The sequence below is a fragment of the Perca fluviatilis genome, chromosome 19 (genome assembly GCF_010015445.1).
Source record: "Perca fluviatilis chromosome 19, GENO_Pfluv_1.0, whole genome shotgun sequence".
Classification (NCBI taxonomy): Eukaryota; Metazoa; Chordata; class Actinopteri; order Perciformes; family Percidae; genus Perca; species Perca fluviatilis.
In genome coordinates, this window is record NC_053130.1 from 26,573,947 (window position 1) to 26,588,946 (window position 15,000).

The following is a 15,000-nucleotide window of genomic DNA, read 5'->3' on the forward strand; positions in this document are numbered from 1 at the left end:
TATTCCATCGCATTTTTTAAGAAAATGTGCCGCATAATCAAGGATTTTTGCCTGCAACAATCACAAAAAAACTCCGCGTTTTTCTGGAAGGACTGTATTGTAGAGAAAGCATTAAAATAGTGTTGTGTTTCATGGACATTTAATGTAAAAAACTTTACAGATTCCTGTAAAAATGGCAGTGGCGTAGTGGTTTTTCTCTCCCTTTATTTCCTGTTTATATCTACACTATAACTGTCCAATAAAGGCAAAATACCCCAAATATAATCTAAATAAAATGTCATTATCTAAAGCTCTAGAGGCTTCACATTATAATACTGTCTCATACTATGTGTCCATAAGAAAATATTCCAGGATGTCATTGTGAAACCACAGTAGGATTACATTTTCTTTTATGTGTAGCCCTAATGCCTTCAAAAAAGATCTTAAGGACATTCAAGGAAAGTACAGTATGTACTTTTGCAGAATAATAGCTCAAGTGTAAGAATATCAACTAAGAATACCATCAGTATTCCCCTTAAGGCAGAACATAATAAATGGGCCACCGGCACACAAAGTGTCCACAGCAGATACAGTATAAAAAGAAATGCCTGAATCCAGAGCCACAGAGTAGCAGCAACTGTAGGATGTATTCTGGCAGGCTAATGCAAGCCAGAAATATAGGTAGCGCTCCAAATAAAATGCCCCACACACTGTCCCACTTAGGCTCCATCACAATGCAAAGATGCAAGTATTTACCACACTGCTCCATTAGCATGTCTAATATCCACAACATCTAGATAGCAGAGTCTTTTGTATTTGGGTGCTATTAGTGCCTACGACATGTGCTTTAATCCAAGTACGTGCATATACAAAAATGGTCCAAATAGTCCACATGTGTGCCAAATCCATGGAGGAAGGCAAAAACACATGCACACGCACGCTCACACTTTCACACTGAGAACACATCTGCCCTGTAAGAGACCCAGAGTAGACACTGCCAGCTGGCTTTGTTTCAAATCTTCACCCCCTGGGATTGGTTCTCCCACAGGCCAAATATGGAAGAGATGTATACCTCTGTCTACCCCAATGGGACTGCAATTTTACACACACACACACACACACACACACACACACACACACACACACACACACACACACACACACACACACACACACACACACACACACACACACACACACACAGGCCACACCCACAACAACACACACACACACACATACACACACACACACACACACACACACACACACACACACACACACTCACACACACACACACACACACACACACACACACACACACACACACACACACACACACACACACACACACACACACACACACAGTAGAAGCCAAATCATTAGCCTTATGTGGTCACAAGGTGACCAGTACTTTCGTCAAAGAGATATCAACCAGCACCTATAGTCACTCTGGAGACCACAGACATTGGGTGTGTACTCTATGTAAGTGTGAGCGTGTGTCGGGCAGTGTTGGATTTAGGAATATCCCCCCCTGGTCCCTTCACCATGACAACAGAGAAAGTTCAAAGGTCAAAGCAGCTGTGGATAATCCAGTGGATCATCTGGAAGACCGACTGTAAGAGAGACTGAGCGAGGTAGTGGGTGGAAGTGGGCGAGAGAGGATCTTTCTACTGCGGAAGAGAGAGAGAGAGAGAGAGAGAGAGAGAGATAGAGAGAGAGAGAGAGAGAAAGGATATGCTCGGATGAAAGAAATGTGGGGGAGTGATAGAAAGAGTGAGAGAAGGCGAGTCTTTGAGCAGTATTTGTCATTTGTTGGTCATGGACCAAGGTTCGTTTGTTTCTATTTTCTGAAATTTGAAGTTTGCCCACAACAAAGAAACACATCTCAGAATGTGACTGAGTCATAATTGTGATAATTAAGACTACAATAACTATCAATCCTGACACCGACACAGAACAGCACAGGGGAGAAAAAGAGTAATGATTATGAGCAGCTGTCATCGCTACTGCCAACTTGAGAGCTAATATTAGTAGCTAATAGCAAGCTAGCCTAATCATTTCTGCTGGATTGCGCAAGAAAGACACACATTTTATCAGCTAACCTTTCTGTTTCTTTTCAGAAAGGAACTTCTACGTTAGTATCAGTACACAGTATAGATGAAACGAAGAGGCTAACATATTCTAGAGCCTTTTGAAACAACAGAGGTAGTTTCTTCGGTTCCAAAAGAGTAGCCTAATGATTATGAGCAGCTGCCATTGCTTCTGCCATGCAGCAAGCTAATATTAGCATCTATTAGCCATGTAGCCGCATCATTTCTGTTGAATTACACAACAAAAACACTAATGGCATGAGCTAACAATGTTGTCTTTTCAAAATGGGTCAACCTTAAGAGTGCTACATGTACTATTTTTTTGTTACCTACTCTATCTGTAATTGAGTTTCGATAACTCTTGTTATGATTTGATACTATAAATAAAATTGAATTGAATTGAATAGTGCGCAGCCTTTAAAAAAAGGAGGGATCTGTTCTGCTCTGATTTAGCCTAATGAGATATTGATTACTTATTGATTCAACATGCCATGATAAATTAATGCTGCAGCAATTAAACTGTCTCTATCTTTATATTACATTAATTTTCAACATCTTACTGAGAGCTGACAGAATTTAGTCTTAGTCTAAATTCTAATTTGATTTAGTAGATTTAAGAAAATACATTTACATTAGTTTGCATTCCTACATCCTTCTGAAGTTTTGCGTCACATGCAGCGCAATGCAATTAAGTGAATTCAAGTAAAGCATTTAAAATGTGTGCATGGATGTGTGTATGCATGCAGTCATATGCTAGGTTGCATATGTGTATATGCACATGTTCGGCCTGCATCTTACATCAATGGTAATTTAATAAGATTCAAGTACAGGAATGAAAATGTATTAGTGTATCCATGCATGATGTGTGTGTGTCTGTCAGCATACTGACCACTGAGCATAATGCTACATTAATTCTAATTTAGGAGCCTCTAAAGCTTTCACTGCCTCTCACCATGTGCACAAGTATGCGCTCTCCCGTGGGATGGATGGCCAGGGCCTCGTCATACAGGTTTTTGGCTTCGTCCAGTTGGCCCCTGAGCTCAGCCAGGTGGCCCCGCTGCAGCAGCACCGAGTGCGAGTTGGGGAAGAGCGCGCTGGCCTCGGCTATGCAGAACTGGGCCTCCTTTAGCCGACCATCCGCCATGAACAACTCCCCTGAAGGAGGAGATGGAGAAAGAGGAAGGAGGCAGAATGGTACAAATGGTGAGAGGGAGGAGGGGATGGGAGGTAGGGAGAAAAAGGTGATAAAAGACAGAAGGAAAAGAAAGGGGAGGTACAGGAGGGAGAAAGGAAAAGACAGTGATGCAGGGAGGATGGAGCAAAGGGAACAAGGATGGTAAGGGGCAGAGAGCAATAAAAGGGAGTTAAAGGAAGGAAAAGTTGATGAGAAAATGAGAGATGAAGGACAGATGAAGAAAGGATAACAGGGAGAGAGAGAAAGGAGAGAAATGTATTAATCCCATCGGCAACGTGAGAATAACAGAGATGACTTAACTGTGAGTTCAGCAGCATTATGTTAAAATGTAAACTGTGCAGCGCTCAAATAATAACACAAAACACTATACTTAGATGAACCCCTCCAACCTACACGCACACACGCACACATGCACGCACGCACGCACACACACACACACACACACACACACACACACACACACACACACACACACACACACACACACACACACACACACACACACACACACAAAGACAGTGTGAAAGAGAGAGTGGAGTGGGAGCAATGAAGTGCCTGGGAAGTCATGAAAGTCTTGCCTAAATATGGCAATCGCATACTAAAGCTGCCTGCCTCCTTTCTTTGCTGCTGCTGGGAAGACGAGGACACCCACACACACACACACACACACACAAAATCACGCCTACAAGCACGTCATTGTCCAATAAGACTTGTACACAGAGCTGACCAAAGGACCCGCCCCTGGGACTGGAGAAGACCAATATCTGGATGGGATGCTGACACAGGGAGCTGTCAATCATTCACATGAGTGGACACTGGGACAACCCCCAGGGAAACCCTGAGAAAGAAACTATTCAGTTCTAAACACTGACAGCACAGTGTGTGTGTGTGTGTGTGTGTGTGTGTGTGTGTGTGTGTGTGTGTGTTACAGAGAGAGAGATTGAACTGTGTGCAAATATATTCTACACGCGCCGTCTGCTCCTGAGCGCTGTGTGAACCCATGTGTGTGTTTGGTAGCTGATGTTTTGTTTGTTTACCTGTGTCTCATAGATGCACAGATGGGAAATACTTAGTGCATGCAAGCTAGCTCTGCGAGATGAAAAAGAGCCATTTCCCAGCCGCGGGGTTCCTTTTCATAGCTGCACTTCGGGGAAAAAAGGATTCAGTGAATGCTCTCTGGTTATGTAAGGCTCCTCACCTGAGCTCTCAGAAAAAAATTATTATAATATTTATTTTATCAGTGCATGCATGTATACAGTCCATTTATACGTTTGCAGGTATGTGTGTGTGTGTGTTTGTAAGCTTATATATCCATTTTAAAGAGCCCTGTGTGTGTTTTTTTTCCACTGTGAGCTGATGAGGATGTGAGATTGTGAGAGGAAGTGACCGATGAAAAGAGGAATGCTGGGACACACCCCTGATCTCACACACACAAACACACAAACACACACACACACACACACACACACACACACAAACACACACACACACACACATATACACATATTTGAGTTCAAATCAGCAGCGAGCAGATTCTATTTTGCCTGTTCTCAGCAAAGGTCAAAGGTTGGAAGTAGAAAATAACCTTCAGATTACAGTAGGCCACAGGGGACATGACCCCACGGCCCATCCACCCATCCCATCCTGTACTGTAGCACACTGGTATGCACTGGTTGCATCACTGCCTTCGCTCGGTTGCTGTACTGTATGGATTCCTGTTCCCGTTCTCATGCCTCATCCACTACAGCTGAGTGGATGGATGGAGTGTTGTTTGTGCGGAGCATCTCTGTACTCCTCTCCCTTCACTTCCTGCTAACGGTCTGCTCTCCTGTAAACTTCAGCAGGCAGACTGAGGCTGAAGGGGTGGAAGTAATAGCGGTATGCATCACTGCCATTCTGCCCTTAATAGAACAGTGGCCATATGTATGCAGGAACAGCGCACACTCCTACATAAGGTATACAGTCTTTAACAAGACTGAAATAGTTCTACTCACTAAATTGTTTTAAAGATGTCCTTGTATACGGCTGTTTGTGAAGGCAGAAAATGGCTGCAGTATCACGTTAAATTATGTTGTTTTACACAATAACAAGCTTACAAATATATCATCTCCGGCGGAAATTGTTTTGTCATATATCTACATGCCTTATGTCATTACACAGGGTTTTCCAGCCTATAGGTGACCCGAAGTGAATTTCTGTGACTGCAGTACTCAAAACGTGAAAAAAATGTGTGCTCACGTTGTACCAAGTGAATAAACAATATCTCACTCCCCAGAGGGATTGAAATTCAACTGAGCTTGTAAGCAGGTTAGTAAGCTGCGTTAAGACAGTCAGGCTGCACAGCTTTCACAGCAGCATCTGCACAGCACATTCAGTGTGTGGAGAAGATTCTTATTCAACAGCTGCTATCAGCTATTCTAATTTGTATTCTAGTTTGATCTGGATTTGATTAATGAGGTCATTCCTAACATGGAGGGTCGAGGTTTCCATCCCTACTGAGCGATAACTGTTGGGATAGATTTGATCAATAAAGTATGCTTGAAGGTCCCATGGCATGAAAATTTCACTTTATGAGTTTTTTTTAACATTAATATGAGTTCCCCCAGCCTGCCTATGGTCCCCCAGTGGCTAGAAATGGCGATAGGTGTAAACCGAGCCCTGGGTATCCTGCTCTGCCTTTGAGAAAATGAAAGCTCAGATGGGCCAATCTGGAATCTTACCACCACATAAGATCACAAATACCACCCGTCCTTGCGCTCCCCTGAATATGTATACCAACTCCTACTCCTTAAAACTACTAACACCATGTAATAAGTAAGCAAGAATCAGTGATAGATGACACATTAAATATTTCAAAAAAGTGCCATTTATTAATACAATAAAACCTCTGTGCTTTAATTTGAAGAGGTCTATCATGAGTCTTTGTCTGCCAATGCAGATAGAAAAGCTACAATTCTCATTAAGAAAATTTGCATGATGTGCAACGTTTATCTAGGCTACTTTAAGGACACAAATGCAAAAGCACAAGCTTAAGGTTTGGGTTAGTGATTAAATAAGGTAGTGTCTCCAAACTTACCTTTATTATAACATGTCTCCTGCTAGTTGTACTACAGCACTTTTAAAAAATTAAGTTAAGTTAAATTACTAAATATTTTTGCTTCTGGGGGGTTGTTTGGCTCGAGGTCATGGTGAAAAGGACCCTAGGGTGAAATTACTCCGAACCATCACTTTAAGATGTAGGCTACTTTGTTGAATGAAAGGTAGGCTAATATAGTCTAATAATAATAAAACGGGGAGAAAATCATCAGTCAAGACTCAGATACCCGCACACTTAGCCAAACTAATGCAATCATACAGTAGCATGCCTACTTCTTTTATTATTGTAGTGTTATCATCAGTTTGTCCACCACTTGTTTTTGGCTCAGTTTTATCAAGGGGCAAAGTGTTTTAAGGGGAGTTCTGCTTACAGCAAGTTCTACCCTCACTCCCTCATCTCTGTCCCTCTCCTCCTGAGTCTCCTCCTCACTGTGCATGCCACTGCCACCGACACCACCACCACTATCATCACCCACGGGAGCTGATGAAGGTCCTGCTACTGCCGAAAACATGTCCGTCAATTTGTCACATTTGGCAGCGTCCACCTGAACGGCCTGTTTCTTTTTCTCACGCAGCTTCTCTGCACCTCCTTTGCATTTCTCCTCCATGATCTCTATCACTATTCTAGCCTGGCAGATGCAGACTGAAACTGCATGCAGGCAGAAATCCCAAAGAGGGTGCTGTTTAAAGATATGATGTCCTCTTCATTGTCTTGGTTAACGTTATCCTCACCTAGCGCCACTTTACAGCTAGCTGCTTCTGGTGTAGCGGCATGTTCAATGCTTTGGACGTTGTTGTTCCTGTCTGTATCCCCAACAGTAGCCGTAAAAAAGTTTGTCATCTTTGGCAGCGTTGCTGCCATATACTTATCGGCGTACTTCCCAGTTCTCCTGTCACTGTGTGTTTACAGTGCCTTGCGAAAGTATTCGGCCCCTTGAACTTTTCCGACCTTTTGCCACATTTCAGGCTTCAAACATAAAGATATACAACTGTAATTTTTTGTGACGAATCAAAAACAAGTGGGACACAATAATGAAGTGGAACGAAATTTATTGGATATTTCAAACTTTTTTAAGAAATAAAAAACTGAAAAATTGGGCGTGCAAAATTATTCAGCCCCTTTACTTTCAGTGCAGCAAACTCTCTCCAGAAGTTCAGTGAGGATCTCTGAATGATCCAATGTTGACCTAAATGACTAATGATGATAAATAGAATCCAGCTGTGTGTAATCAAGTCTCCGTATAAATGCACCTGCTCTGTGATAGTCTCAGAGGTCCGTTTAAAGCGCAGAGAGCATCATGAAGAACAAGGAACACACCAGGCAGGTCCGAGATACTGTTGTGGAGAAGTTTAAAGCCGGATTTGGATACAAAAAGATTTCCCAAGCTTTAAACATCCCAAGGAGCACTGTGACGCGATAATATTGAAATGGAAGGAGTATCAGACCACTACAAATCTACGAAGACCCGGCCGTCCCTCTAAACTTTCAGCTCATACAATGAGAAGACTGATCAGAGATGCAGCCAAGAGGCCCATGATCACTCTGGATGAACTGCGGAGATCTACAGCTGAGGCGGGAGACTCTGTCCATAGGACAACAATCAGTCGTATACTGCACAAATCTGGCCTTTATGGAAGAGTGGCAAGAAGAAAGCCATTTCTTAAAGATATCCATAAAAAGTATCGTTTAAAGTTTGCCACAAGCCACCTGGGAGACACACCAAACATGTGGAAGAAGGTGCTCTGGTCAGATGAAACCAAAATCGAACTTTTTGGCAACAATGCAAAACGCGTTATGTTAGCTGTAAAGGCAACACAGCTCATCACCCTGAACACACCATCCCCACTGTCAAACATGGTGGTGGCAGCATCATGGTTTGGGCCTGCTTTTCTTCAGCAGGGACAGGGAAGATGCACGTAAAAAAATTTCCTTTTTTTTATGCGGTTTTGTTAAAATTGATGGGAAGATGGATGGAGCCAAATACAGGACCATTCTGGAAGAAAACCTGATGGAGTCTGCAAAAGACCTGAGACTGGGACCGAAGATTTGTCTTCCAACAAGACAATAATCCAAAACCTAAAGCAAAATCTACAATGGAATGGTTCACAAATAAACATATCCAGGTGTTAGAATGGCCAAGTCAAAGTCCGGACCTGAATCCAATTGAGAATCTGTGGAAAGAACTGAAAACTGCTGTTCACAAACGCTCTCCATCCAACCTCACTGAGCTTGAGCTGTTTTGCAAGGAGGAATGGGCAAAAATTTCAGTCTCGATGTGCAAAACTGATAGAGACATACCGGAGTTACAATTACGCTGTAATCGCAGCAAAAGGTGGCGCTACAAAGTATTAACTTAAGGGGGCTGAATAATTTTGCACACCCAATTTTTCAGTTTTTTGATTTGTTAAAAAGGTTTGAAATATCCAATAAATTTCGTTCCACTTCATGATTGTGTCCCACTTGTTGTTGATACTTCACAAAAAATTACATTTTATATCTTTATGTTTGAAGCCTGAAATGTGGCAAAAGGTCGAAAAGTTCAAGGGGGCCGAATACTTTCGCAAGGCACTGTATCGTTCACGCCGCGCACCGTTACGAACTAGTCCATTTCATTGTGAAAATATGTATGTATGTGTAGGGACAGAAAACCTAGCCTATGTGATATTTTTGACTTAAGTGTTTTGGGCCAGCCCAGTGTCAATTGAAAAAACAATCGAGGCCTACCACTTTTATGGGCCGGTTCATAGGCCGGACAAAAAAAATTTAATGTGTCGGCGGTCGGCCCAAAAAGCACGTCGGCCCACCGGGAAAGTGCCCGGTATGCCAGATGGCCAGTTCGCCCTTGCCCTGACTTTTCCTCTAGAGCCACCATGAGGTTGACATTTGTAGTTTTGAGAGAACTGTTCTGACAACTATTAAACTAATTGTCATGACATTTGGTTCAGACATTCACATCCCCCTCATGATAAATTTGAATTACTTTGTTGATCCCCTGAGTTTTCATTAAGTGCCATCATCAGTTAAAAATTAAAAAAAATTCAGTACTTTGGTTTCTGAGCAAATACCTGCAAGTCATTCCATCAGCCTTAGCTGCACTTGTTTGCATGCTATCACGCTAAACTAATATGGTTCAACATGGTTAACATTATAGCTGCTAAAAATGGTCACGTTAACATTTTAACTGTCTGAGCATGCAGACATTAGCATTCAGCTCAAAGCGTCACTGCGTCGTAACTAGTATGCCTGTGGACTCTTAGTCTTGGAGAACTGGAAAGCTTTGATTGCCTGACATCAATACCTTGTCCATTTTGCACTTGCCAATAGGATTATTATTATTATTATTATATGGGAATAATAATGGGAAACCCAAACCCATGGAATCGGATTACTATTGATCACCAGTTTACAAATAAACTTTTCTTCATGGTCAACTTTTTGGCAATTGGCTGACTTGCACTACCCTGGAAATCCCAAGTTCTCGCGAGACCACAATTTGAATTTGCTCAGCGAGTCAGTCTGGCATTCAGTAATGATGCTCATTAACTATGCCCTTGTAGCCGAAGTCATTAGTAAACATTGCAAGATGGCTACGGATGAACAACGGTTGTTTGAAACGGCTTTGGCCACTACAATGAACGAGTTAGACTTGGCTTTTTATCTAAAAGAGGAACAGAAGACAGCGCTTGAATCGTTCCTTTGCAAGAAGGACGTTTTTGCTGTTTTGCCGACCGGATACGGCAAGAGTTTAATCTACCAGTTAGCTCTGCTGGTAGCTAAAAGTTAAATCTACCAGTTAGCTCCACTGGTAGCTAAGAGTTTAATCTACCAGTTAGCTCCGCTGGTAGCTAAGCGTATGGGGCTTAGCAAAAACCCACTGGTGGTTGTGGTCTCGCCGTTGATTGGTCATAGTGTTATCCAATTGTGTGCATTGCCAGACCCTTAATCTTTCGAATTTGGGTCTGCATTTCCAGGCTAGACTTGCACCCAAACAAGAGTATAAAAGAGGTCCCCTGTTAAGGGACGGAACATAAAAAGCAAATTTTCCAAGCAGTTTCAACCCCAAGGTTTGTTAAATTGTAAACGTTGTTAAATTGTGCTGTTGTCATACCAGCCTGCAGCCAAATGCGCTCCAGGGTGGCCCAGATGTAGGTGGGTCCTTGGCGACGGGAGGAGCTGAGGTCCGACACCTCAGAGAGCGCCGCTTCCAGACGAGACACTGCAACTGACGAAGGGCTCTGTGAACCTGTGAAGGGAAGGAAAGGGATAAGAAATACCAACCAAGTTAGGGCTGAAAATGATCGTACCTCTTTAAGCGACAGTAACCCTGGTTGGCAAAGTGACTACACTTTAACACAATTACTACTTTAATAGGTTACAGACACTGAATGACAAACACATGGAAAAGGAAATATCCCAAATATGTACATTCATGGTCAATTAAAAACCCTTCAAATATGACAGAAGAGAGCCATTCTGAGAAAAACAAACATTCATTCTCTGTTAATATCCAGAACATCAATAGATTTCCTGTGACTGGATGGCAAGTGAACAGACCCCTGACCTCGCTGGAAACACAGGTGTGGAGGTGACTCACATCATTGATATTTAATGTTTCAGGAAAACATAGTTTTAATCCACAATAGGTCAAATGCCGCGGGGATTCGGTCTGACCTACACAATCGCCTTTCTCATTGGTATTTATACCAGAGAAACAAGGTTTAATTTAAAATAATCAATTCAGCATGTTGCAATCCAAATATGTACAGTGGCAGTCCCCTATTAGGAAGAATTTAACCAGTGAGAGACAGAGGTGTCAAAAGTATTCACATTCATTTCTCAGGTAGAATAATTACTCCAGTAAAGTATAGATACCCCAGATTTCTACTTAAGTAAGGTAACGAAGTATTTGTACTTCGTTAATGGACACCTCTGGTGAGAAAGCAGACCTGTGGAGGCCTCCTGGAAGTCAGGCAGGGTGAGGTGGATGGAGGATTTCCTGGCTCCAGAGCTGACCTCTGCCCTCTCAGCCATCGGTATACTGCTGCTGTCATCTGTCTCACTGCAACACACATGTGCACAGTACAGTACAGACATAATGACCAAACAAACTCACAAGCACATACCGGTATATGCACTGCATTATACTAAAGGTTCTGTAAATACATGTCAAACAATTCTTGGAAGTTATTAACATGTGTGGAGGTTTTCTTACTGAGATTTATACAACAATGTCCATATCATATGAGAAAAAAGAAAATGTGCTATCCCCAAAGCCCCCAAGCCATCAAGTTCTGCCTCTGTACTGAGTTTAAAGAGGAACTCCACATTAAAGAGGCTGTACTCGAAATAAATTACAAAAAAAGAAAAAAGAAAATCACTGCTTTCTGTTATGCCGTAATAGATGGACAGCAAAACTACTTGGTGTATATTGTAGGTGTTATCTGCGAGCCTTCTGTTTTAGAAAACCCTATTTAAAATGTTATAGCACCTGTTATTATTATGAAAGAGAACTTTACTGCATATATCTAAGATGTGTATAATGTCAGATCACAGATAGAATCATGGTAATGATATATCAGAAATGCATTAGTACACACACACACACACACACACACAATCATTACCACAGCAGCAAAAGATTCCCCCTCCCGGCTTCATCATGCATAGCAGTAAAGAGCGTTTGAGCAGTGAGGTATCACACCACATTTATACAATACATGATAAGCAAAGTAGCACACATCTTGCATACACACACTCACCTGGAGCGGCTGACATCATAGCAGCTCAGCCAGTGTTGCAGCATCTCTTCACAGGTCTGCAGGGCTGTGGCCGGGCCAAACAGGGCCTCTTCAAGCTTCACCTTTGTGAACAGCAGACTGGACCAGAGAAAACACACACACACACACACACACACACACACACACACACACACACACACACACACACACACACACACACACACACACACACACACACACACACACACATTACTCCTTTTAGTTTACAGTAATCTTATGCTGCTTTTTCATGTTTTATTACCACACCACTTACTTGTGTACCCTTATTATACATTAAAGTGGACCAAAAACAGTATTTGCTGTTTTTGTACCCGTACGGATATCAAACTGTAAACTGAGTAGCCTGGAATAATGAATGTTTATGTGGGCCCAAACCCACTCTAACCTGTTCTTATTATCACTGATCACATTCACTGATGTATGAACACACAACATGATATTCAATTGTACTGTATGACCTAGGGCTTTCAATACCTGCCTACTACTGAAAAACAGCATCTAACCGGCAAACTGCTCTGTGGAAAGCACTGAAAACTACCTGATATTATGCCAAGCAGCTGACAGTTGCTGATTTGCTTATAAAAATGAAGAAGCATATACATATTTGTAGATGAACACTCATGTCCATGCGTAAGGGTTTGAGCTTCTGAAGTATACCATCTCACTGATGCATGAGGACTGAGGCAGAAGTGGATCGATACAAACAGAGAGGTGGTGAAGATAGTCATCAACAACAAGCACTAAGCGTGTGTGTGTGTGTGTTTGTGTGTGTGTGTGTGTGTGTGTGTGTGTGTGTGCGAGTGTGTTTCTGTGTGTTGAGAGGTTGATGAGTAGGGGCTATAGACTGTTTCCGCTCGGCCCTTTTAGTTGAAGACAACTGGTTAAGTGATGCGGGAGTCTCTGATGTGAGCATGTGTGTGTGTGTGTGTGTGTGTGTGTGTGTGTGTGTGTGTGTGTGTGTGTGTGTGGTAATTGCCAGAAGGGGCTCTCAGAGGATACATTCTGTCATGGGCATCCATGAGTGTGAGGAGAAAGAGATTGAGAGTGAGCGTGTCAGAGAGACGCCTGCTGTTGAAGGCTCCTCCAGTTCCAGGGGAGGTAGAGGGAAGGAGAAAAAAATGGATGAAGGGATGGAGGGAGGATGAGGATCAATAGCAGAGCGAGTGTGTCAGGGGAGAAAACTCTCGGTGGAATGCGCCTCGTTACCGACTCACGGGTCAGTGGACGATTGGGGGAAGGGTGGGTGTATGTATGTATGTGTGTTTGCGAAGAGTGTGAGGCAAAGATGGAGGGATGTTGGAAAAGAAGCAAAAAGGAACACTCTATGTGTGTGTGTGTGTGTGTGTGTGTGTGTGTGTGTGTGTGTGTGTGTGTGTGTGTGTGGGAGGAAAGGGGGTTGGATTTTCTGACGTGCGGATGACAAGTGCTGCTGAGGGACAGTGTGTTAAGGATACGCCTGCCAGTAGGGGTCCACTAGAGTGTGTGATTGTGTGTGTCTCTAGGCTACCCATTACCACTGTGGCAAAGCATTTAGAAGAGTTGTGATGGTATAAACTCATCCTAGTGGTAAAATGTGACAAGGTGTATGTGCGTGGGTGTATTTCATGCCTACAAAGAACTAACTTCTCTTACTGTCAACATGAAAATCACCTAAACAGAGTTTACTGTGAAGTCTTATATGAAAGCTGGTATTCAAATAATAGAGTCTCCAAACATACATGTGTCTGTTTAACACAAATACTGGTCTCATTGACAAATCAATTCCAATAGCATCAGCTTTGCCATTTATTGTGTTACACAAAAGCTACCTTCAATGAAACTCAGCAACTTCCTGCTGATTTGTCTTTGATATACAACGTAGAAGGTGCAAGCTTGTGTACATAAACATTTCAGCTGAGAAGTTAAGTACGACTTCCAAGGTGCATTTTCGGCAAGAAATATCCATTCACTGAGTGAATCCAACTTTTTTAGTTGGATATTGGATGTGAAAAGAAAGAAATGGTTCTAACATTGCACTTTAGATGTGTGTGAATTCCCCACACCAGGAGTAATTTATATAGTTCTCTTTTATAGTGATCCATTTTCTGTTCTAACATTTTTCTATGTTCTGTGTAAAATGTTCTATTAAAGAAAAGATAGAAAATAAATATTTGTGTGTGCTGTAAAGTGGTTAGAAAAAATGAAATCGGAATCGGCTGAAATCGCTATCGGGTGGCCTAACTCAAAGAAAATCCGGAATCGGAATCGGCCTAGAAAGTTGTAATCGGTGCATCTCTAATAGTGTTGAAAAAAAAAATTAAATGGGAATACAGAATGGAGAAAAAACACGTGCGGAACCAGATGCCAAGAAGGGGTGTTGAAATTAATCATTGCATCGATGCATCGCAATGCGGACCTAGACGATTCTGCATCGACGCAGTGACAGACAGTCGATGATTGCCTACTGATGTTACTTGTTGATTTTCCGGTCGCTGCTTTTTTGTGTTTTTTGCCTTTTGTCTGTTGTCTGCTGTGTTCAAATGTCTCCTACATTCAGGAAGCGTCTTTAAAAAGATGAAATAAAAAGGGGAGCTCACTGTTCACATATATCTGACAGTTGAAGAAAAACCACGTGTAGCAATATATGATGAATTTGAGGAGACGACGCACCGTGATGCATCGGGCTATCGAATCGTATCGAATCGTTGACAGGATAATATTAACCAAATTGAATCATGAGACCAGTGAAGATTCACACCCCTAATGCCAAGTTTAGAGGACATATGGAGGAAGACTTAAGTTTGCATTAACAGTAAAAAGTATTGTCAGGTAGCAAATCAGAAAACGGGGTAGGTTGAACTA

General features: G+C 42.2%; 1 protein-coding gene across 2 annotated transcripts in view; it reads right to left on the reverse strand.

Moving 5' to 3' along the window:
* The window catches only part of ttc7a (tetratricopeptide repeat domain 7A), a 59,734-nt gene that overhangs the window by 14,683 nt on the left and 30,051 nt on the right, over positions 1–15,000 (reverse strand). For both annotated transcript variants that reach the window (XM_039784274.1, XM_039784273.1), the window contains 4 exons: positions 12,121–12,237; positions 11,308–11,420; positions 10,470–10,604; positions 3,022–3,224 (listed from right to left, as the gene is read on the reverse strand). In XM_039784274.1, the coding sequence (XP_039640208.1) occupies positions 3,022–3,224; positions 10,470–10,604; positions 11,308–11,420; positions 12,121–12,237 (568 nt within the window). The remainder of the gene's footprint in view (positions 1–3,021; positions 3,225–10,469; positions 10,605–11,307; positions 11,421–12,120; positions 12,238–15,000) is intronic.